This window comes from Stegodyphus dumicola, chromosome X1, assembly GCF_044657685.1.
Source record: "Stegodyphus dumicola isolate Sdum_Otavi_A_Nest chromosome X1, ASM4465768v1".
Classification (NCBI taxonomy): domain Eukaryota; kingdom Metazoa; phylum Arthropoda; class Arachnida; order Araneae; family Eresidae; genus Stegodyphus; species Stegodyphus dumicola.
In genome coordinates, this window is record NC_140780.1 from 76,862,202 (window position 1) to 76,887,288 (window position 25,087).

General features: G+C 33.6%; 1 protein-coding gene across 1 annotated transcript in view; it reads right to left on the minus strand.

The window, feature by feature from the left end:
* Positions 1–4,038, minus strand: part of mtm (phosphatidylinositol-3-phosphate phosphatase) — a 56,585-nt gene extending 52,547 nt beyond the window's left edge. The window contains exon 1 of the mRNA XM_035370648.2: positions 3,600–4,038. Coding sequence (XP_035226539.1) covers positions 3,600–3,830 — 231 coding nt within the window. The 5' untranslated portion in view covers positions 3,831–4,038. The remainder of the gene's footprint in view (positions 1–3,599) is intronic.
* Between the last annotated feature and the right edge of the window lie 21,049 nt (positions 4,039–25,087).

A 25,087-nucleotide genomic window follows, 5' to 3' on the forward strand; every position in this document is an offset into this window, starting at 1 on the left:
GCACTGCGGTTTTACATAATTTCCGAGCAAGCTATTCGTACGAATTGAAATAATTCTTGCATTTAAACTTGCATTCCAAATTAAGATTTAACTTTAAATTAATGTAGGTGATTGCTGAGAGAATTAGATTTTTGTAGCGTAGTTTACATGAGATGAGATCACTTGGGGTCATGTGATATGAACTGGCTAATCGGGATATTGAACCATGAAAGCATAGTAAATTCTTAATGTCTTTTTACAAATGTAGTGTCTTTATTTATTGGCTTTTTACAAAATTTTAAACCATATTAAAATGTTTATGCCTTCAAAATAAAAAATTCTTAGACGTAACATTTGTTAACATTTTTTATGTGTATACTGTATGCTGTTGCCAACAAAGTCTGCTTGGCAAGGCTTGCGCCGGCGAAACGGAAAAGTACCCAAAGCAGTTAGCACCTTAGGGAAGGGATGCCTTCATGGAGGATTTTCTATAGAAAGCTGCCTTGCATATACATTAAAAATGGGGAAAACCATAAAAAGGGACACGCAACCGCCTGTTTGCTGAGATTTGAGACCTGGACCGAGACACCAGTATTCAGCAACTTTACCACTTGGTCAAAAGTGGAAAAGAAAATTTCAGCAATTAGAAGAGCTAAACGATTGATTTTATATTTAAAGAAATGAGTGGAACAAAGCAAAAAGAAATGTATCATGATCTGTTATGGAAAATAATAATGAAGCATAAAAAAAGCTAAGATATTAGAATTTTAAAAGTGTTGAAAAATTAATGTTGTTAACTAAAGAAAAAAAAATTTTTTTTTTGTTAACCCTCTAAGCGACAAGAATATTTTTTGTGATATCTGTAAGAACGTATATATACTTGCATATTAAAATATGTCAAAGAAATTAAGGCGATACAGCAAAAGTACACAAAAGTAGGTATGAAATACCAGAAGAGTTTTTACATTAAAGTAAAAAAAAATCATTTGTTTTGATAGAAGTTTTGGGAAATTTGTGCTTTCTTAGAGAAAACCCTGGCTGCTCAGAGGGCTAATCTGAAAGGGTTCACAGAAATCCAATTTATGTCACATTCGTTTTCGCTTTGCTCCACTCATTCTTCACTGTATAAAATCATTTTGCTATTCCAACTACTGAAATTTTCTTTCCCACTGCTGAGATATAGAGAACTATGTCTGACTACTCTCAAAATTGATTTTAAAATCTACACCAAAATAAGGTTACTTTTATGTCTAATTTTAAAATTCACAGCTTATGGCACTTATTCATAAACTTTCTTGGTGGGTCCCCTAGAAACAGCCTTTTTTTTTTTTTTTTTTTTTTTTTCAGATAAATATGAACACATTTTACTAAAACAATGTAACATGTTTAATCATAGAATATATGATGCAGTTAAACCAAAGAGCAAAAGAGAAAGAACTGGCAAAAAAACTTGCATAAAATGTATGTGGATGTACCAAAATCTTTGAAGTGCTTAAGGCCTCTAAAATCCTTAATCTGGTCCTATCTAGAGGCATGGCTACAAAAGCAACAGATAATAAATAATCCATAATAACATAACCTCTTTGGCAATCTTCTTCATTAAACAAAAGTAATTCCATGGGTTCAGGATGAGAAATGAGCATAACAAAGTTAGAATAATTCAAAATCAGTGTTACAAATACTACCATATGGTAATAAAACAAAAGACAGATGAAAACAGAATAACAAAATCATGATTTGTTTTTTTTTTTAATAAGCAGGCACTTTATTTAATAGTACCTTGCACCATTACAAGGGCCGGAACTAGTGGCCATTTCATTATGGAAGCACCTTGTAGGTGGCTACTGTTGCCTCCTGTGAAGGGCAGACAGTTACAACCATGCCTTCTCTGGGATTTAAACGCTGGCCCATCACTACGGTAGGCAGGGTCACTAATCACTACACCAGCCGGACGGCTAATCATGAATTTTACCCATGGTAAAATGTATCTCTGGCATTACCATCTTCAAACTTCATGAGTATTAGGGCAAAGTTTGCATTTAACATACCTTCAGTAAAAATACAAGGTATGAAGTACATTACTATGTAGAGTGAAATTTGAAATGAAAATTTTATGATTCATTTCTATTACTTCTGTTTCTACTATATTTTTTTAAAAGATTGTATGACCCATTTTGTGCCTGAGTTTAATGAAAATTTTTTAAATTACACATTACACAAAAGAAGAGATGCTTCCACTATAATTATTCAATGACTGAAAAGACAAGAAGGTTACGAAAACTACATGGAAGTAAAATTTTCTGCAGTAAGCAAACAGGAAAATTTGGTATTGCACTTATCAAATGTACAATAAAATATTCATACAAAATTGCCTGACATTTTAGTGCATTCAATTTCATTCCTCAATGCTTCGTCCATTTAAACTCCAGCAACCAAGACAGTAGCATGCTGCAACATAGTTATGCCTAAATTCGCTATAATTGATTTACACAGTTATATAATTGATTTATACAGTTTATACAGTTATAAAAGCTGACAAATCAGACTTACAAGTTACAAACAGAATATGAATTAACAGCTACATTAGTTTTTAAATTCACAATCACAAATCACCGTTATATTTAAAATATCACTTTTTATAAACAGATTTCACATACTCAAATTATAATACAATATAAATGAAAAAGTTAACAAATACAATATAGAAAAAATGTAGTACCAATCTTTGAAACTAAAAGCAATAGATTTAAAATATGGCAAATCACTTAGAAATGTTACTTAATGAAAATTAACTTTGACTAAAATGTAAAAAAAAAAAAAAAAAAAAAAAATGATACGGATCTTCAGCTTCTTTTTAGATAGCCTAACTATATGCACTGCCTATAGTGTTTGCAGATATGAAAATTCAGCTCAAATTACATGCTAATGAAGCTTACATTCTTTCATTTATACAGAATGGATTTGGATATGATTACAGCAAAGCATATATGCTAACAAAGCATCCGCCAAAGTGAAAGGATGCTTTCATATAAATAATTTTAAGAGAAACTGGTACTCATAATCGTGTTACACACGGGGAAAATCACGAAATTTTTCTGCAGACAGCTGATTCGAAAGGTCAAACTACTAGCATTCAGCAGTCTTAATACTCGACTAATGATCAGCTCCCACCTCGGAAAAAAGTATTTTTATTGTATTCTAGATTGCAGAAAACTTCTTTCCCACATTCTACTATGTTAATTTCACAATATAAGGTTATATCATTGCCTGCCTATCCATCCGATGCACTCTGCCTCATGTATTTATTAAAGAACTTTACAGTTAAAATTCACTTCTGAAAATTCTTTGAGCTCAATTTCAAAAACATATCATTCTTCTTACATTAAAAGTATAACATTACACGCTATAACAATACAAACAACATTCTGCTTTCTCGCTTTCTGCACACTAAAAGATGACAAATACGCAATTCATGTTAGGATCAGTCACCAAATTCACAAATATATCATACACTGATGATTATGATTTTTCATGGTTGCGAAATAATAATTCTCCTGTTCGATGATCAAGTGTAAAACCGATCACATAAAGATCAATACTACGAGGGCGTAAATACATACTTTTAATTCCTGAAGTGGGATGTTCTCGGAAGAAGTTGAAGATGATGAACAAACAGATTTAGAGGGTGAATGTGATCCTTTAGACCGAGAACTTTGACTTTCAGCAGATTCATGCTCAAGTTTCGAGTTTAAAGAGCTAGATTTTGACTCAGAGCCTGTCGAATTGGACGTAACAGTAACTGAACGTCCAGCATTCACGTCTAAGTCTTCTCTATACTGATCAGGTTCCATCACAGAAAATAATATGCAACTTAAAAATTAAAACCAACGAAAAAAATACGGTATTTCTGCTGATTGCAAGAACTAGTCAAAAACATTTTTACATCAAACCGCAACCTGGATGCCTACAAGCCAAAAAATATTAAACAAACTTCAAATAGACAAACCAATACTCCGCGAGACAAACATTCCTGTTACGTACGATTTAATTGCATGATTGTTGCCATGTCGGTAGCAACACAATTCCAAAACAAGACATCTGTCTACTTTGTCTGTTTGTCCTTTCCTGATGGTACAAAATCCCTCGTAGCTTAAAAACGATCTCTTTAAGGAAGGTAGCGTAAAGGAACTCATGAATATATTTATGAATTTAATCATTAGTTTTAAAATCTATTCTTCCTTTAAATAGAAGTATATACGTGATAAAATACAGAGCATATTATTAGGCTCTTTATTGACTTCAGATTGAGGTACCTTTGAATACAGAATCTTTTAATTTTTACAGTTAAAATATGAAATACGATATCATCGCATCTTGTGGAATTTTGAACAAACTTAAGACTTGAGAACATTACGGATTCCGAGGATGGACGCCAACGAGGTCGAACGCGTCCCAAACACGCCAAATTCGACGGACTCAGCCAAATTCGACGGAATTTTGTGATTTGAACGAAACTTCAATGCATATTTCGCTCAAAACTGATGTTATTAAAGATCAAAAACAGGATGAAGTTCCTCCTGTGCAATGTGACGACAAATCTGGATTAATTGCTACCTTCTACGAACTGAAACAACAATATGAGGAGATACAACGACAAAAGCGATGGATGAAGCGGGCCTCAACGCCACTGGACGCCGCCGGCTTCGAGCAATTCGACCGTGTTGATAAAACTCTTATCTTTAAAATAGACCTTGATGTTCAGATATTCAATCTTCCCTCAACCAAGGATGATTTTCTAAATGTTATCAAGAAAGAAAATTAACTAAAGAGCTTCATTTGAAAGAGAAAGAAGCACCGGGACTTGAAAGACTTAAACAGAGTACTTCTGTTGGTAAGCCAAATTCCGCGCGAAAGCGCAAAGGGCAGAAAATTGATAACGAGAGATTTATTCCCCCATCTTCGAGGAAGCAAGGTAAACCTCTGATTATTGACCTAAGTAACGATATTGAAATTGTAAATGACTGTGAAAGTGTAACTTCAAATGTTAGTAATGTAAATGTATCCAATATGGCCCCTAAATCTACTACTTCAAAAGCATCTACTGAAAGGTCAAAGAACTGGCCTACTACTGGCCAAAGCTCAAAGGTGAAAACTAGTAGAAACAAGTTCCAGGCAATAAAAGAGTCATTGTTGAACACTGACAAAGAGCCAAATTCCAAAGCTGAGGTTTTCTTTTCCCCTGGCAACCAGGAGTTAAACAGAGGAGAAACAAGTAATGATTCTAGCGAGCATGTGAGAAGTGTCTCCACACTCCGCAGGAATCAAATAATATTCACGCGAAATCAGTCAAGTAGTGGAAGACGTAAATGTCATTTTTGCGTGAGATTACACCGAATATTAAGAGCAGACACACTATTCCCTACCTAAAATTGTTCATTCAAACCGAACTTGAATTCCGGAAGATTACGCGCTGGATGAAAAATGCTGGCACCCAGTATAAGACTTTAGACCTACAGCAGGACCGGCCAATCAAAATTGTAATTAGAAGCCTCCTGGTTGAAACTGAAGTCGATGACGTTAAAGATGCAGTCGAAGGGCTCTAAAGTGCATCAGTGCGTTCGGCTGACTCAGCCACGCTCCAAAGATCCAATGCCACTTGTATATTTACAAGTACTCCTTCACCCCTTCATTGACCATCTGTTTGCTGTCCATGACATGTGGGGGGGCACAGAGGTCAGCATTGAGCGTTATCGCGGCCGTAAGGGCCCTATTCAATGCTTTCGGTGTCAGTGTTTCTTCCATTCATTGGAAGTCTGCGCCTTATCAATCCGTTGTGTGATATGATTTGAGCCACGGAATGTACCAAGCCTATGGATATTCCTGCTACTTGTTGCAACTGTGGAGACGATCATCCAGCTAACTATAGATCTTGTCCACGTTTCCTAGAAAATAAACGGACCCGTGGCAAGAAAACCATATCTAAGGATGGGGCCGTTGCCCCGGCAGCTCCAACTCAGGGCCCTTCGACTCCCTCGGCAAACGCCGTTCCAATACGTCCCACGCATGCTCGCCTCAGTGGTGTTAATCCGCTGAGTTATGCAGCGGCGGTAGGGAATGAAACTAAAAAGCTCGTACGTGATTCCAGATATCCAACACTGCCTGTTACAGCAAAAACAAAAGCTGTAACCCCAGCAGTCACCTCAGCTGAGAGCGTTGACACGGAAGATATTTTCTCCTCCACTCTAAAATGTTTGATTGACATCTCCTGCGACCATGCGGTAGACAAGCATAACAAGCATATTCTCTTACTAGCTTTCAAAAAGGTTATGCCTGAGCTTAGGCAAGCAGATGCCTTAGTGAGAGCTTTTCAAAGCTATATTGAGCTTTCAGACTGATTCGGCTAATTTTTCGTCCCATGTCTTCTGTTATCATTGCAGAACCTACCATCAACGGCCTAAAATTCAACTCACAAAGTGAAAAAAGTTATGTTACCAAAAGATCTTTATCCACTTGTACACTGAAAAAAAAAAAAAAAAAGAAAAGAAACGGGACAGTACTATATCTCCCGTTCTACTGGGGCGATTCACGAAATTCAAATTGCGTTCTTCATGTCTCGAAAGCGCGACTTAGGATATATAATAGATTTATATATAGCACTATTCTAACATAGGTATTTTGACACAAAATCGGACTTTTTCTGAAATAACATACCAATGTTTTTTTTTTTTTTTTTTTTTTTTTTTTCCGAATTTCGATTCTACGACTCAAATTATGCCAGTATACCAAGTTTTGTAAAAATCGTACGAGTAATTTTTAAAATATTAGCTCCTCAATGTTAATTGAATTTGGCAAATATCTCTTTTTTTAATAAAGGTTTTTGATTTTTCCTTTCACATTTCGAAATTTAGGCTCATTCCAAATAAAATTTACCTATTTTTTGTGTTCTATTTTTTAAATTTCTATTTTTAAATAATTTTCATAAATTTTTCGAAAAAAATTATGAATTGCACCCTATAAAAGTTTTACAATCATCTTAAAGTAAATGTATTTCTAAGCATACCTGCAAAAAATTACTTTTTTATTCAAAATTTTCTAAGATATACACGAATTTACATATTTTCGCGTTTTGAAATTTGGCATATTTTTTTGAGCGACAATAACGCCAAATGTAGTTTATGGATTTTTGTTACACTGAATTGCCACAGCTATTTTTAACCTTAAATTTCAAGTAAAATTTTACGGAGAATTAATTATATGAAATTTTTTCCCTCAATGATGCGTAATAAATATTTATTAATACTATATGAAAAGCTATTTTTTAAATTATAGATGATATTATTCAAATTTTTAACTATTTTTCTTAATTTCTCTCTTTCTTCCTTGTTTTAAAAAAATATTTGTAAGAGTAAATTTTTATCTTCGGCGTTTTATCGTCTGCTACTTTAAGTTAACTTCGTTTAAATCGAATTGTCTAAAACTGAGAACTTTCGTTCGATGTTTATTTGAATTTTGCGAAAATATTTTATGACGTTAACTGCATAATTTATTTCTAAACAAGTTGTTGCTTATGAAGTGACTGAAAGAGCGGATGATACTATCATCCATATTTTTAAGGCACAGTATATTTTTATAGAAACATAAGATTTAGAATAATCATTTTTATAAAAGTCAAACTATGATATAAACATACAACCCTCTAGAGACCGAATAAATGGCAGTTTAATGGTTATGTAGAAATGATCTGCAGCTACTTAATGGCTGGATAAGTCAGCAGGTTCTGTGGACAAGTAAGAATAATTATATAAACAACACCCAAATTCTGGATTCAATTAACAACGAGGGTACGATGTTTATTAAATGAATCTAAGAAGTTTTTAAACATAAAAAAAATCAACTCATTTTTTATCCTAAAATGTATTTCTATTTGTAGCGTATTTTCATTATATCCTTAAAATTCTATTTTAGAATGTAATTGTTAAGAACTGAATTCTAATCATAATTAATATAATAAGTAATTACGGTTATTAATAAATCCTTTTTGTAAAGTAATTGCAAATATTTCAAAAAACTTTCTGTCTGAATGAAAATATTTCTAATTTTATATTAATCAAGATTGCACACGATATTATTTATTTGCACTTCAGTTCTTACCGTCAACTCTAGTAGAAGTTACAAATCAGAATGACCATCTAAGTTTAGAAACAGCGTACCGTAACAGCAATTCAATTATTAGCACCGTATCTTTCATGCTACTCCCGATTGGCAAGCTACATCGCGCTTAAACTAGGGTAGTTGGTTATTTGAACATAGAAAGAACATGGGAGCTATTTGGTTAAGATGCTTTCATACAGAACCTTTGTAAAGAGGACCTAAAAAACTACGAAAACCAACCATGCAAGCCTGGGTTAGACTTCGCAACAAACAATTAGTATTTAACAATCTTCAACTGGTGAGGCTCCAATTTAATATTTTATTTTCTAATATTTAAAATATTGTTGTATTCTTAAACACAAAAAGCAGAATTTAAGTTTTGTTAACTCGTTAGTAAACTACCAAGCCGTAGTGCAAATGAATATTCAATTTGTTTTGAAATAATTGTATTCACTTAATATTCTTGGAATATGAGCTAAGGAAGGAATGTTCTCGGAAGATTAAAGAAGTGTTTAAATCCAGTGATATTAAGTTTGTCTTAAAAGCTCAGAATCAAAACGATTCTGCAATTGCCCGAGTAGTTGACTTGTAAATAAATGGTTGTGAATTAAGCAGATGACTTTCAATCTTACGTTATTCAGTCAAATGTTCCAAATGTTTTGTATTGCATGACAATGCATCTTTTCATTGTTCAATAATCAATCAGCGAACCGCTTGTATTCCGAAAATAAGTATGTGTACTCAATCGTCCTGCATGTTCTTTAAATTTGTCTTGTGATTTTTTTTCTTTCCCAAAAACTAAAGTTGCCTTTCAAACGAAAGTTTTTTGACATTAAAGAGACAAAAGGAGTATGACATCTACTGTTAGAGGCATGTCAAAAACAGATCTCTACAAGCCTTCTCTTCCATTACATGTTGTGCATTCAGACAAAAAGTTGTATTAGCGTAAATGCTATAACCTATTTTTATTACACTCTGATTACTTTATTAACATACAGTGAATATATACAAAACCTCTTACTTCAGCTTCAGTAATTCGGAATTTTTGACGGAATTGTTGTCGGAACTAGGACTTAGAAGATAAGTCAAATTGAATATTTCGGATAATCCAATAAATTCAAAGTCGAAGTTTCAATATTTTATTTTCGGAGGGAGCGGAAACTTTTTCAGTTTTGGTCCATTATTGTAAGTATATTTGTTTCGATTCTTTATTTTTTCCATAAAAGCAAAAATCTTACGCATAGTATACATATAACGCATAGCTTCAAATTAAAATTTAATAATATACAGGGTGATTATAATTAAAGTTCCACTTTGAAACGGTGATAAAAGGAAAACTACTGGATCAATTGTTATCAAACTTGGTAACCGTGTAAAGGAGGTCATGAGAATTTATTTTCCGCGAAAAAAAGAAAGTTCGAAACCTCACCACCAGGAGGGAATGGCGCTGTATGCAATATTGTTAAACGAAATATGGGTCGGAATCTAACTTAACCTTTTGTTACACGGGTTTAATATGTTGTATACCCTTAAGGAACTTTGAAGTAAGCAAATTACCATTTAAAGGCGTTAAATTCGATAAAAGTCCAGTGCGCCATCCGTGTAAGGGAGAAAACCTGGTGGTGAGTTTTGAACTCTTTTTTTTTTTTTTCGCGGAAAATAAATTCCCATAACCTCCTTTACACGATTATCAAGTGTGATAACATTTGGTCAAGTAGTTTTCCTTTTATGACCATTTCAAAGTGGAAATTTAATTATAACCAAAAATGTAAATTAAACTTTAAAACGCAATTCATGTAATTGATATTTTAAAAAAATTGACAAGAATGCAAAATTTATGGAAGTCTAGCAGACGAAAAATCTTAATTTCCTTGTGTGAGCACTGAAAATAACTGTAGAAGGAAAGAAGAAAATTAGGGAGAAAAGTAAGCAAAAATTTGTAGGGAAATTTGGCTGTCAGACATACCAAGATGTTTCAAAAAGTTGGACGCTTTTGAAGATACTTTCAGGATACTTCAAAGAATTTAGGTGTTCAAAGAGAAAACACTTGGACGTGTACACCAGCAAACACCATCAATTGAGCTTGTGGTTAACAGAAAAGACAAAAATGATATCATTGCAGATTAAAGTGAAGAACGACTGGTTTTAGACTATATGGTTGCATAAATTTAAATTACGTTATAAAACATCGTATCGTATCAGAAACGGAGAATCCCATGATTTCTCAATCGAATTATTTGAAGATTGACGAGTTTATCCAGTGATGTGTGGGGATGTCACCTAAAGACGTTTTTATTCCTCCTGATGAAACAGCGGCCGAGCGGTAAAGTCGCGGAACACTGGTAGTTCGGTCCGAGGTTCGAATCCCGCGAACGGACTGGCTATTAATTAATTTGATGATAATTTAATTAGTCATTTTATTTATTTATTTGCTCTTGTTCCTCTTTGCTGACAGTCTTCCACAGGGCTCTGGCACTTCTAATCTTAGACATTAAGCCCTGGCTGGAAGCTACACCGAAATGAATCGTGTCAAAAATATATAAGAAAAAGCGTGTAGCAGAGTATGAGCGGTCCGCGGTAACTTCGACGCATGAAATAAAAGTGTATATTTTACGTACTTTGTCTAAGCTAAACAAAAGAATAAATTCTAAGAAAAAACGTGTTAAGTCTATTTTAACGTCTCACATTTTCTTAATTTTTCGACATTTTACAAATTTTGAAAGTTGCGATTTCCGAAAGTCCTGACGCGATTGGGGGAAAAAAAAAAAAAAAAAAAAAAAAAAAAAAAATGAACGGCATTTTCCCATTCAGTGCTAAAAATTACATAGGAATAGAATAACGGAAGTTAAAAAAACATGACATAGCCGAAATTTTGGATACTTGTATTATTATTATTAAGTCGTTATTTTTTAACTGATTGTAAATATTTATTTTATTTATAAAGCATTATGCATAATGAAATAAGAGCATTAAAGAGCAATATATGCAATGTTTTTTGAAGTTTTCAATTAGAAATAACTAAACGTTATCTAGGAAATAGAATGTCTTGCTTTGGAGAGAGACTCGATCATATGGGTTTAAAGGGGTAGGCTCCAAATGCGCGAATGAAAATCTCCCCTCGGTCCTGCTAGAGTCCAACTGCGCGAATTAAAATTTCTTTCCTCCGTTGCCTACAGGGTTACAATTTAACTTTTCGAAGCCAATTGTAGCCAAGAGGAAAATTAAAATAAAGAAATAGAATTACATATCACAAGAAGAAGTAAAGAATATTTAACAGCAAGCTAATTGCTTGAATAACAGATAAAAATGCGAGAGCTAACAAAGAAAATAAAAGGTATTGGTAAACATATACATTAGTATTACAAACATCTTTCATTAATTACAATATTAGAGCAAAGAGTATTATAATAATATCATAAATTAAATAATTATAAAGCATACCAAATATATTTTTTATAAATTACTTCAATAATAGTCAAGATGTCTGAACTAGACTGGAAAATTTAATATAGTTTACTGGCGTGCAAAAGATTAATCCGTATCAAAGTGTGTTAAAAGTGTGCAAGAAATATTTTTCGTTAATTAAAGTAATCATGTAAATGTTTGCAGAAATTCATAGTTAAATTTAAAAAAAGCTTAGCATGAAATCTATTATAACAACATTACTATGCGTTTGGAACACTGACGTATAAATTGTAAATACATTTAAATTATTATGTTAAGAAGTTTTTTCTAAAATTTATCTAGAAGAAAAGAATTAGATAAACAGTACTGCAAATTAATATAATTAATCAGGCCTCTCAATAAATAGAAACTTTTTTTAAACCAAAAATTAAAAATTGGGATGCAAAAGTTTGTGTAATATACTTGGAAATATCTGAACATATAATTAATCAAAAACATATAATTGAATTAATAACAAGCTAATTAACAGCAACATTAAGCTTAATTTCATTCAATCTAAAACAAGCAATCGATCAGGAGCTCCGCATAACTGAAGTTTAATTGCTATTTTACGTAGATTTCCGTATAAAATAAATATCTGCACTTGTGAAACAAGTGAATAATATACTAATAGTCCACAGGAATTAAAATACAGTGGTTAAAAATATAACTGCTTGTCAGAAGGTATGCAAAGTTACCATAGCTACAGAAATTGAATGATTATAGAAAACTCATAAAGTTAAGCGCTACAGTGTGAAAAGAAAATTCTGGAATAAACATGTTAAGTAAATTAGATGGAGAAATAATCCTTAATTTATTGATATCCATATAATCTCTATGCTTTTGGAAAAGGATACATATAATTTGGATCGAGCTATCAATCTTAGAATGCGAGTTAATTTCTTGCCTTATTTTTTCTTATTAGAGGGATTTGTAAAACGATATGCTAAGGTAAAGGTGAAAATTTTTGGAATATTTTTAAAGAATAAATTAAAAAAGTATTTTTACTTTATGAACTGAAATTTTTACGATGCATTTTTACACAGGAAATAAGTACAAAAAAAGAAAGAGCTGGGGGATCTATGGGATTAGAAACTCGGATCGAACTACCAATGTTTAGTGACTTTTCCGCTTGATCATAAGACTTTTTGAAGTTAGGCTGAACAATATATTAAAGAAAATAGAAGATATAACACACGTAAGAACAAAACTGGGCTGAATTAGATTTACATGTTTAGTGAATGAGTTAAACTTATCTGTATGCCATTATGAAATATTAGGAATGTAGCATAAAAGCATCAGTGAAGAAGGCATTATCAATATCTGCTATTAATTTCGGTACTGCTGAACAAATTATAAATGAACTATATTATAAATCACGTGAACTCGTTGCATTATAAATTACAACAGTTAGAAATATTATTAGCGTGATTTAGCGACCATATTTGTTAACAAATAATTTCAAATAATTAATTTTACAAATAATTCAGCCTGAAACTAAGTTGGAAAATCAGCTGCATGCTGAAGGTTAAGTGTTACCAAGGTGTTAGAAATATTTTCGGTTAATAAGCGTTATAATGCAAGAATTTCTAAAAAATATCATTTAAACATAAATTGGCATAAATACAATACAAAATATATAAATTCTACATACATGAAAACTTGAATACAGTGCAACAATATGTGAAAAAGGAATGGATAAAAAGGGAACTGAAAATTCCAAGATATGAATATAAGGGAGTTCAATTTTTTTTTTTTTTTTTTTTTTTTTTATTGTGAAAATTCTGCAGACTCTCATAATTATCAATTTATTAATTAAATGTGTATTAGAAATTAAATATATGCCAAAGTTCATCAGGTACAGTAACTGGAAAACAGAATAAATGTTTAAACGTTTCTAGTATTAAAATATGGAATTGAAGTTATTTTAACTTCAATGACTAAAAATCGAAATTTCAATACGGCAATATATTGCAATAATATTAGCGTGAATTTAGAACCACTTAAGAAATCCAATTTTTAGATTTAATAAAGAGAATTGTTTAAATTAAATTAGAGCTGTTTACCTAAAATGGTAAATTTGAAAGTTAAAACCATTTTGCTATCTAAGATGATTTGTTAATATTTATCTAGACAAGAAACTTATTTAAGGTGCGCTACAAATCCGATATTTGATAGATTGATTATGTATCAGTTTTGTGCATGTCATTAATCTATAAATTTTATTATTCAAAATTGATATATATATATACGAGTATACATATATATATCAGCGACTAAAATCTACAACTTTGAAAGTTTTTAATTCTTACGGAGAATAAAAAAGATCTGGCTTATAATTTTTTTAAGCATCATAAAACTTTAAAATGAGTGCTTTTACTTTAGCACAAGCCATACTTGATATATATATATATATACAAATTAATATTTGTTTTGTATGCACAATTTTTACAATATTGATAAACGAAAATAGAGGCTTGCAGTCTCAATAAAATGTCCCATTAATGGCGATAAATGACTTTTTGTAGCACCTAATCTACTTGGGAATGCAAGTTCTTAGAAAGAGGGGACAGGAAAACGTCGCGCAGTTCGTGGATTAGATAAGAGGGAGGGAGGATCTTCGATGAAATTTCGCGCAGTTCGTACCCTACCGTTTGAAGTACCGAAAGTGCATATTTGTTAACTACCAAAATGTAAAACACAATAAGGTACAAATATACTTATATTTGAACCTAGCTATACACTTTACTCTTAAAATTAAGATATTTAATAATAATTTTGTAAGCAGAAGAGGAAATATATTCATTACAGTATAAGAAAAATGCTGAAAACAGTATTTAAAACTGATCGGATGATAGAATCACTTCACATTCTTCATCTCAAATAAATAATAAGGCTTTTAATTTACAGCAATAATTTCAATTTAGGTAAGAGTGGATTTTAGGCAATGTTTTATCTGCAAGACAGGGTTAACGAATGCTAAGCTATAGATTGCGATTTTGCGTTTTTTTTTTTTTTTTTTTTTTTTTTTTTTTGTTCTAGTTAATATCCTGGGGGATTTACAGTTTTTTTCTTTAGCCATCTTCATTTAAACGATTTATTAATTTAAGTATAAAATTAATCTATTTTAGCTACATTATTTAATCATTTTAGCTTTGTGTAATTTGCATGTACTGAATACTGTGAATCACCTTTAGACATTTTTGATTTTCTGAAAAAGTGGTTCAGAAATACGAATTACTTTAATAAATGATCTTTTAAGAGGAGTGGTCACTATGAGAGTATTCATTATATTTAATTTGTTTTTTAATCAGGAAATGAAACATATATTTTCTTCCTGATAAATAGTATTCGAGTACATCGCTATGTAGCAGTAAGCAATAACGATATCTTATGAAAATGATTGCCTTCTACTGTTTTTTTTTTTATTATACATGAAAAAATTCAAAAATCATAATTTTTCATTAATTTATTTTTAAGACACTGGATTATCATTTAAGTTTAAAATCATTTTTAACTCTTATATTATTTCCGTGTTTATTAATTTATGAATTAGAAGTTTGGGATGGTTTCTATAGCCCTTTAGATATGCTCGATCACATTTAAACTTTTTCAAAAGCAATAAGTCAAATTACAGATAGACCCGATCTTTTGAGTTGACAGAAGAAGCACAGATTATAATTTGTTTACAGTTAATTCTTCAATGTTAAAGAATTAGAAAGGAATGTTTATACTTTTTCTCACATCACTAACACAATGGTCCTCAAATTTCTTATAATTTTTAAGAAAGCATAAGTGATTAAAAAATTCAACTCCTGGGATATAGGAGTAATGAAAATGTCTCGGCATATGGATAAGTATAAGACATTTTCCCTTTACAACTCTGTAAAATCGGTAAAGTTGATACATTATTAGGAAATTAAATCAATCATTTATTTGTGATCGACTGCTCTTTAAAGAAATTTTTTTTAATTAGAATTAAAATAACTGTCCCCTTATTAATAACATACAATAAAAAAATAATTTTGTTCAGAAAATGATTTCGTCTAACCGCACAACTTGGAACCAGGAACTATCTGCATGAAAACATCTCTGAATAGTATAATTAAATAAAATTAAGATTACTGCAAATGAAAGAAATATTTAGAGTACATTTCATAACCTCAGGTAATTAGTAATTGAATAAATTTACCCCTAATTGAAATTTTCAGTTTAGACAAATACACATTTGCACATACTGCAAGAATTTTTAATAACATAACATGTGCTTTTACTTATTGTAATAATAATTATAATTATATACTAGCCACAATTTCCAAATGAAAATCAAAGTTGCTAACCTCTTTCTAAAGAGAATTGTTGGCGGTAGAGTTCGTTAGAAAATGTAGAATTATTTGGAGAAATGAAACTCTCAAGTATTTTACAATTTTTTTCTAATTTATGCCTTCTTTTTTTCAGGATGTCCCACATTAAATGGTTTAGATTGACTGAATACAAATTAAAGCATTATTTCTAGTAAGGCACAACAAATTTTTAAGAGAAAACATAAGTAACTTCCGAAAATGTTATATCTATTCCATTACTTTTCACTTCCTCATAGTCAAGTTGGCTAAGCCCTGTAGTGAATTCTCGCAATTTAATAAAATGCCTCGGTTCTATTCGTCGGCACACTTTTGTTCTTAATCAGAAGTGTCTAAAGAGAATGTGCCTACATTTTCGTGCTACTTTTGGATGTTTATTTTTTGCTTAAAATGAATAAAAGCTTTAAAACTTGGGAAAAAAGTAGTTTTAAGAATAAATACCAACTAGAATTTTAAAAAAAAAAAAAAAAAAAAAAAAGAACTATTATTTTTATACTTTAGTACATGAATCTAAACTATTGTATTGTTGCGTGCGTATAGGTTCGTACTGGATTGAATGCACACTTTACAGTTCTGGAAGTTTCCACAAAAATACCCGTATAGCGCTCTTCTCTATATCACAGAGGACAATAAGTAATTACACTTTAAAATACTAAAAAAGTTAACACAACACACACAATGCAAAGACTATCTAAAAGGTGAAGCTCTTACGGATATCTCAATACTCCGAATTCAGCTCTAAACTAACAACTGAGAAACTTATGCTCTCTCCAGTTTTATATTGTTTTTCCCCGGCTGCTGAGAAATCTCTAGCACCTTCGACTTCTCGAAACTACTGGAAGGAACATGAGAGCCGGAGAAGATTACAGTTACATATAGAAATCAATTACAATACCAATCACAGTTACGCAGGGACAGGACCGTAATGTTCGCCAAGTTTGGCGACTGTTCGCAATTTATCGCCAAATTTGGTGACAAAAAGTAGTTGCCAAAACCATCGTCAGCTTGGCGATATCTCGCGAATTTAGCGAGACAGCCATTTACCTCAATGTTAAATTGACTTGCTCCTGTAATCCTATTTTCCCCCGTATAGCTTCTTCTCTTTCAAATATTTCAGGATACATTATAAAAAAATTACTACAATTCCACATAATTTCCCTAGAATTATTTACATATATGTACAATTCGTAACAATATGATGTAAATGAATCCAGCAAAAAATGAAGAATATTTTCGCACTCCTGTCCGAGGGTATGGGTAATAATAATATTAATAACTTTAATATTAACAACGCATTTTTTTCTGTCTTGCATCAAGATCAAAATGTATAATGTATTTGTTTTTGATAAACTTCTTAAAACTATAGTAAGAACTATACTAAAACATTGATTTTTGCAAAATCAAGCCCATGCAACAAAATTATTTCCGTCGAAAAAGTGATTTTATTGATTCGTGGTTCTAGTTATATATCGATGATGTATATGAACTTAAAAATACGCGAAACTTTATATCATTATAATTAGCATTCCATACATATTGTTATTGTTTGTTTAATTGAGTACGTCAAAGCACACGAAAATTACCTGTCTGTCGGAAGGTATGCCTTTATGGAGGACTTTTTAAGAGAAATTGCTTTTATTTACATTAAATTACACATAAGGAAAATCATAAAAGTATTTATGTAGACAGTCCGTCCAGTGTCAAATTAGCACTGTTCATTTTATACATTCTGCCCACTAATGGTCGATATACGTTTTGCATTCTATTGATTTCTCCTTTTAACACTGGATTTTATTCCATAATTATCTGATAATTTGTCTTAAACACAGACGCGTGCAAAGCAAATAAATAAATGTAGTAAAGATAATAAAATAAAATAAGATACTTGGCAGTGGATAAACTATCTGCATATTTAACAACTGCTGCATTAAATCATTTTAAATAACAAGGACATAAATTACTGGATGACTAACAAAATAAAATTTATTTTACTGAAAACTTCGAAGTTGACATGCTCTCTCTATTATTCCTCCTGCCCCCAAAATTAATATTTTTACTACATTTATTCACTTAACTGAAATTTGAAATTAATGTAAAAAGCAGTCACAGAAAATTACTTTACTGAGTTCTTTCCCATCTCTTGCGCTATATTTGCATAATAATTAGTAAATCTTAAAAATGAAATACCATAACCCCCTTTTTTTTTTTTCAATTCTCAATTCCCATAGCTATTGTGATTTTAGATGCTTAAAAAGCTATGGCTTTCGTCTGTGGATGCCATTTTTGGTGGCGTGTGTTGTTGCTGTAGATATACCGATGGTAGCTTGGCTCGGTAATATTAACATTTTTATTTAACACTAGAAAAAGGTATATATTTTAACACACGTTCACTGATACACAGTCACGATGGTCACAATACACGTACCATAAGCATTTTTATAGTTAGCAAGTCCACGTAGGTGAAAAATCATGAAAGTGAAGCGGAAGAGATGTGAGCGCGTGCTTCACTGACGGCAGCCAGGAACAGAGTAACCAGTCCGAATTTTCCCTTAGTTGGAGAAGAGGGAGAAAGCTGGTAGAGCTCTCTCTTGGGCCAGTGGACAAATAATAATAATAAAGAGGTTTCCCCAGTATTCCCCCCCCCGAGTACCAAAGGTACGATGAAAAAATCAGTTCACAAATATCTGGTGTTGAAGCTCACACGTCTTCCCGATCGTGTGACAATTGGTGGAGCACTGGGAGGAAGCGTAAGGTCGATCGAAGGAGGAGCATCTGGAGAAACAGTTGGGTCCGGGGAAGCAGGAGGATCGTTGGTCACCGGAACCTGAGTATTTGAAGCTTCGAAGAAGGCAGGCTTCAGTCTGTCTATTCCCAGAACGGTTTTCTTGTCGCGCACGAGAACGGTGAAATGATTTTTGTTACGTGCACAGACCTTGAATGGTCCATCGTATGCAGGAGTGAGTGATGGTTTTACCGCGTCGTTTCGCACAAACACGTGAATGCAAGTGCTCAGTGCATGGTGTACGAATGGGGTGGATTTGTTGTGGCATGATGTAGGAGTCGGAGACAGCTTCTTCATCGCCTCTCGGAAAGTCTGGAGAAAGGATGCTGGATCGACTGGAGCAGAGGATGGCTGAAAGAACGAACTCAGATGGCAATCGAAGGAGTGTGCCGTAGACAAGTTCAGCGGATCTACCTGCGAGGTCTTGCTTGAAGGAAGAACGTAAACCAAGAAGCACAAGAGGGAGTGATGTAGTCCAACGGGTGTCATTATGGCACTTTAGAGCTGCTTTTAGGTCGCAGTGGAAACGTTCCGTCGTTTCCACTGCGTTGGCGGAAGGATGGTATGGCGAAGTGCGAATTCGGCGTATTCCAAGCATAGATGTCAGAGAACCGAAAAGTTGGAACTGGAATTGTCGACCTTGATCAGTAGTCACAATGCATGGTACACCAAACCGTGCAATCCAACCGGAGATATTTTGTCGAGCCACAGAGTCAGTAGATGTCCTGAATGGGAAAAGCTTCAGGCCAACGAGTAAATCTGTCAACGCAGGTGAGTAGATATCGGTAACCGTCAGATGGTGGCAGAGGACCGACGATGTCTATATGATCATGGTCGAATCGTTTGGAGGGCATCACGATTTTTTCCAAAGGGCTATGTGTGTGCCGGGTAACTTTCGAACGTTAGCACATGATGCAGGAACGAGTCCAATTGGCAATGTCCTTTAGCATGGAATGCCAAACGAATCTTTCTTGTATGAGCTTTTTGGAAGCTCGGATACCTGGGTGCGATAGGTTGTGGAAATAGCCAAAAATTTTTTCTGAAGTCAAGTAGTACATAAGGTCGCAATCTGTTGTTAGAGGTATCGCACAATAATTGGAGATCCCGAGTAAGTTGTAATGACTGGAATTTCAATGAGCAGTTTGAGTCTTCACTCAGACGTTTTAACTTCTCATCGGTGGCTTGCGAGTGGGCAATAAGTGTGAAATCCAGGGGTGCATTGGCATCAATGCCTTGAATACGCGAGAGAGTATCTGCAACGACATTGCTGGAGCCTGATATATGCTGAATATCTGTGCTGAACTGAGCTATGCAAGTTAAATGACGAATTTGTCTCGGGGAAGCAGAATTTGATTTTGATGTGAATGTATAAGTTAGAGGTCGGTGATCAGTAAATATAATGAAGTGTTGACCTTCGAGATTATGCCTGGAATATTTTATAGCTGCATAAATAGCTAATAACTCTCTGTCATATGTGCTGTATTTTTGTTCGGTGGGGGATAGTTAGGTTTTGAGAAGTCGGCAATTGCTTTTGTTTTTTCAGGCAGGGATTTTACACCTGAAGCAGTAATGAGGCAACCTAAAAAGGAAACAGATGGTTTTCCTAGCACGCATTTGTTAGGGTTTAAGGTCGAACCGTGTTTTTTCAAACGATCAAACACTTGACGAAGATGACGGATGTGCTCTTCTTCACTAGCCGATACAATAAGGATGTCGTCAAAATAAGGGATGCAAAAATCCAATCCAAATAAAACTTCATGTATAAAACGTTGGAAAGTTTGGCCTGAATTACGTAACCCAAACGGCATAGCCAAAAATTCAAAAAGACCAAAAGGTATAGTGACGGCCGTTTTCGGAATGTCTGCAGGGTTAACAGGGATTTGATGATAGGCACGGGCTAAATCAAGAGTTGAGAATATGTTTTTTCCTGAAAACATTTGAGTGCAATTCTGAATATGGGGTACGGGATATCGATCCAGGAGGGTACCCGCGTTTAAGCGACGATAATCCCCGCATGGTTGCCATTTGCTTTACGAACCATATGCAGGGGGCTTGCCCAAGGACTTTTTGAAGGCTGAATGATGCCTTTTGATAGGAGAAAGTCAAACTCTTGGCTTGCATCTGGAAATAATCTTCTAGGTTTTGAGAAAATATGGGGTCTTTTAGTTTCAATGTGATGGAAATTTGTTGACATTGGCGCTCTCTCAAGAGTTTGTCAAAGGATTTGTCAAGCTGGGGTAATCGGCAAGAATTTTGTCAAATTTTGAGTTACCCATCAAAATATGAATGCTAGTACTGAGCGGGTTCACATTGGGAAGTCTACCACAAGGATATAGTTTTGTTTGTCCATCAATTAAACGGTTGTTTTTAACATCTATAAGTAAGTTGAACTTCGTGAGAAAGTTAACACCTATGATGGGTTGATTGATGTCTGCCAGGACAAAAGACCAAGTAAATGAGCGACGTAAGTTTAAATTGATGGTCAAGAGTTTGGTGCCATACCCTGCTATTTTGGTGCCGTTAGCAGCAAAGCGTACTAAGTCAGCTGGGTTTTGGCGTGCTGACTGTAACTCTTGGAAATGACAGATAAATCGGCTCCGGTGTCAATTAAAAAGTCGAGTTTTGACGATGGATCGGCCAAAAGAAATCGATGAATGTGGCGATCGCAACGTTGACCGACAAACGATCGCCGATCTAGTTTTCCGACTGCCGGAAATTGCATGGAGAAACGCACTTCCGTGCATTTGAACCAAAATTAGTATGGTAGAAACAAATGTTGTTACACGGTTCTTTATACTGGCGATAGCGTCCATTGGATCTATTACGCCTTCTGTTGCGTTGGGAATGATTGTCTCTTCGTTCACAGGAACGCTCGCGGCTGTTTTTGATGGCTAGAGAAAGTTCATTTACTTGCTTCGTCAGCTCTGCAACTTGCTGTTCAATTGGAGAAGTAGATGACGTAGCAGCACTATTTATGTTAGGGAGAGTTGTGAGATCTGTAATTTTATCAGCTACAACTGCGAGTTTTGGGAGATCATCACTTAAGGCAGCAAGAATACTCTGCGTATTTTGCGGGAGACGGGACATCCATAGAGATTTCAACAAGGGTTCTCCAACGGTCTCTAAAGCGAGGTTTCGCATACGGCAAAATAATTGGGAAAGGCGTTGACAGCCAAGTTCTAGCCCCTGAAGAAGTGTACGGATCTTCGTCTCCTTACTTTTAGAATGCAATTCAATTAAGCGTGTTTTTAGCGCATCGTATTTTCCAGTAACTGGTGGGTGCAAAACGATATCACATGATTGAATTTCTTGGAGTCAACAGTGATTCCGGCGATATCAAACTGGGCCTCCAGTTGTGCAAACCATAAAGTGGGATTGACCTTCCAAAATGGGGAATGCTTGACAGAAACACGTGAGCTATTAAGATCGTCTGCGACGGTTTGTGGTGGAGCCATGATTCACAAAAACATATATATATTGCCCAGTGTGAGATAAATAAATACACAAAAATCAGTCACTAATAAGTTCACATACGATACTAGTGTAAGATAAATAAAGTTAATGCAAGCATTAAAGTGAGAAACACACTTTTTATAGGTGTGCTATCCGAATATAAGCATACATTTTAAAGTACTACTAACTAAGAATTTGCGTGGCTTACCTCCGAATTATACGAGAAATATTTGCTCAGTCAGCGGCAGATTCCGCATAGCACAATTCACTTATAGAAAAATATTCCGAAAAACTTATTTTGTGATATGTAACCACGTTGTAGGATATATATATAAATCACTTATAAGCACTTTGACGTTTTGCACGAGGCACATTCACAAGCACGTTGTTAAAGAGACACAACTGTTTTTCACACTATTTTGACGATAACACAAAAATAATGATGGATTACGATATTCGTTTGCGTTAACAGACGACATTTTCACTTCACAGCACTTTATGAGCACAGAAATTGACGATGCAAGCAGGTTGCAGGAGGCACGTGTTCATTAACTAGACGGGTCATCATTTATGGCTTTCGTCTATGGATGCTATTTTTGTTCGCGTGAGTTGTTGCTGTAGATATAACGATGGTAGCTTGGCTCGGTAATATTAACATTTTTATTTAACACTAGAAAAAGGTATATATTTTAACACACGTTCACTGATACACAGTCACGATGGTCACAATACAGGCACGATAAGCACAAGGTTCTTTAATATACTAAGGTTAGGCCAGGAACGGAAAAAGCGTGCCATTGGTTGCTGGTAGTGACGTCACCCGGGAGACAAGACGCATCGGCCGACGCGTCTGCTACATGATTTTGGTAATGGAAAAAATGTAAACTAAAGCAAAATGATCATTTTATATGTGGTAGATATACCGGAAATACCGGGTATATACTTTCCGATTAAGTATTTTGTTAAAGAAAATGTTTATTTTATGCACAGAATTCGTACGAATGCTGAAAATAATTGTAAACATTAAATTCTTTTCGTAAAGGAAAGCATTAGAAAATGAAAAACGATATTTAAGTTAATTAAGGGAAATAAATATTGTAAAACAAGGTATTTTTCAATATTTTTTCGTAGTATTGTTTGCACTAAATAAATCTTGTTGAACAGAACACATGATGGCATAACTGCTAAGACCATGGTAAAAACATAATCAAAAAGTATTATTCTATTTATTTTCATTGCTCATGCACTTTCCATGAGAAATATATGATCGTGATTTTCAGTTTAAATTACATATCTCAAGCAAAAATATATATAAAAAGATTTGACTTAACAAATTCATATTTAAATGCCATAAAATTCTACAAATTTCTTAATATCCGTCATTATACTTTTAAATAGTATACTTATCACATTCTTTTTAAAGTGAAAAGTCACTTCATACTGATTCACTTCAGATTTTAGCAGAAGTGCGTATATTTTCAGTATAATCTAAAAGTACTCTTATAATCCCTTACACTCCCAAGATTTCTATATAACATTTATCCTGACGTGATTATTTGCTATAGTAAATAATCTTCGATATTGGTATCCTATTCTTCCTTTCATACATTAAAAATGGAACAATTAAAATACATTTTCTTACACATATACGCACAATAATAATAATAATAAACTTGCCTTACATCTTAGTTTCGGCCCACCAGCGGCCGAGCGGTAAAGTCGCTGAACACTGGGTAGTTCGGTTCGAATCCCGCGAACGTGCTGGCTGCATGGGTGTTTTCGTGGTTTTCCTCATGCGTAACGTGTATACGAGCCAGTTTCCCTGAGAAAGTCCTCCACGAAGGCATCACACCTATTACGCAGATAGCCCTAGTGTGCTTTGCCATAACTAAATACACCACCACATCTTAATTTCAATTCAGTCTGTACACAAATTCAATATTTTTAATCACTAATGTATTTTTATTAGCTTGTTTCTTAAAATACTTTTGTTATACTCGAAATATGTGTTCAATATTGAATTATTTTTCTTTCTCTTATAATTAAAAACAAGTTATATGGAATCAAAATTAAAACATATGCAGCAGTTAAATAACACTGAACAGAATATCTTACTTTCTCTTTCGCTATTTGTATTCTAGCATTATACACAGATTTGTTTTCCTTTAGGTTCAAGCATGTGTAAGTTATATCAATTAAATTACATCACACATACCTGTATGCATCAGTTAAATAACACTGAAGGAAATATGTCACTCACTCATTCGATGTTTGCAGCATAGTGTGGTCGAGAAATTGTCCTTTCCTCACGGTGAGGCATGTATCAGTTTACTTAGTTCGCAAAGCTTAACCCAGACGCTGCTTCAATACATAGAGTTACGTTTGGGATGTAAAGAAAGTAACCAAAACATGTGAATGAAGTTGGATACGCAAATTTATTAACTAATCATTTAGGTACTCAGTATTGGTAAACATGACACTGAGTTTAAATATCTCACTACGATGTAAGTCTCATACACAAAATGAAGATTATGATGAAAAATGATTTAAAATGAGAAATTTTTCAATTTAAATGTAAAATAGCAGTAAAATGAAAAATAAATGTAAAATTACATCACAGTTATGTATGAAAACTACATAAATTCATTAAAAAATAGTTATTTTATCTGATTGTAAAAAGTGTTTTCCGCCAAAAAACGTATTAACGTGTATAATTCTGACACAACGCTATAGCACAATTTGCCACTTCCGCTTAGGTATAATAGCAAATTAACAACACAAATCAAATCAAACTGTTGATGCAACGAAAGTAAATAAACGCCAAGAACTAACGCTGTCACCCACATGACGTCATGCGTATGTGGCATAACTTTCTCCCTGCACTGCGCATCGCTCTTGGGCCCCCCCTGCGATAAGC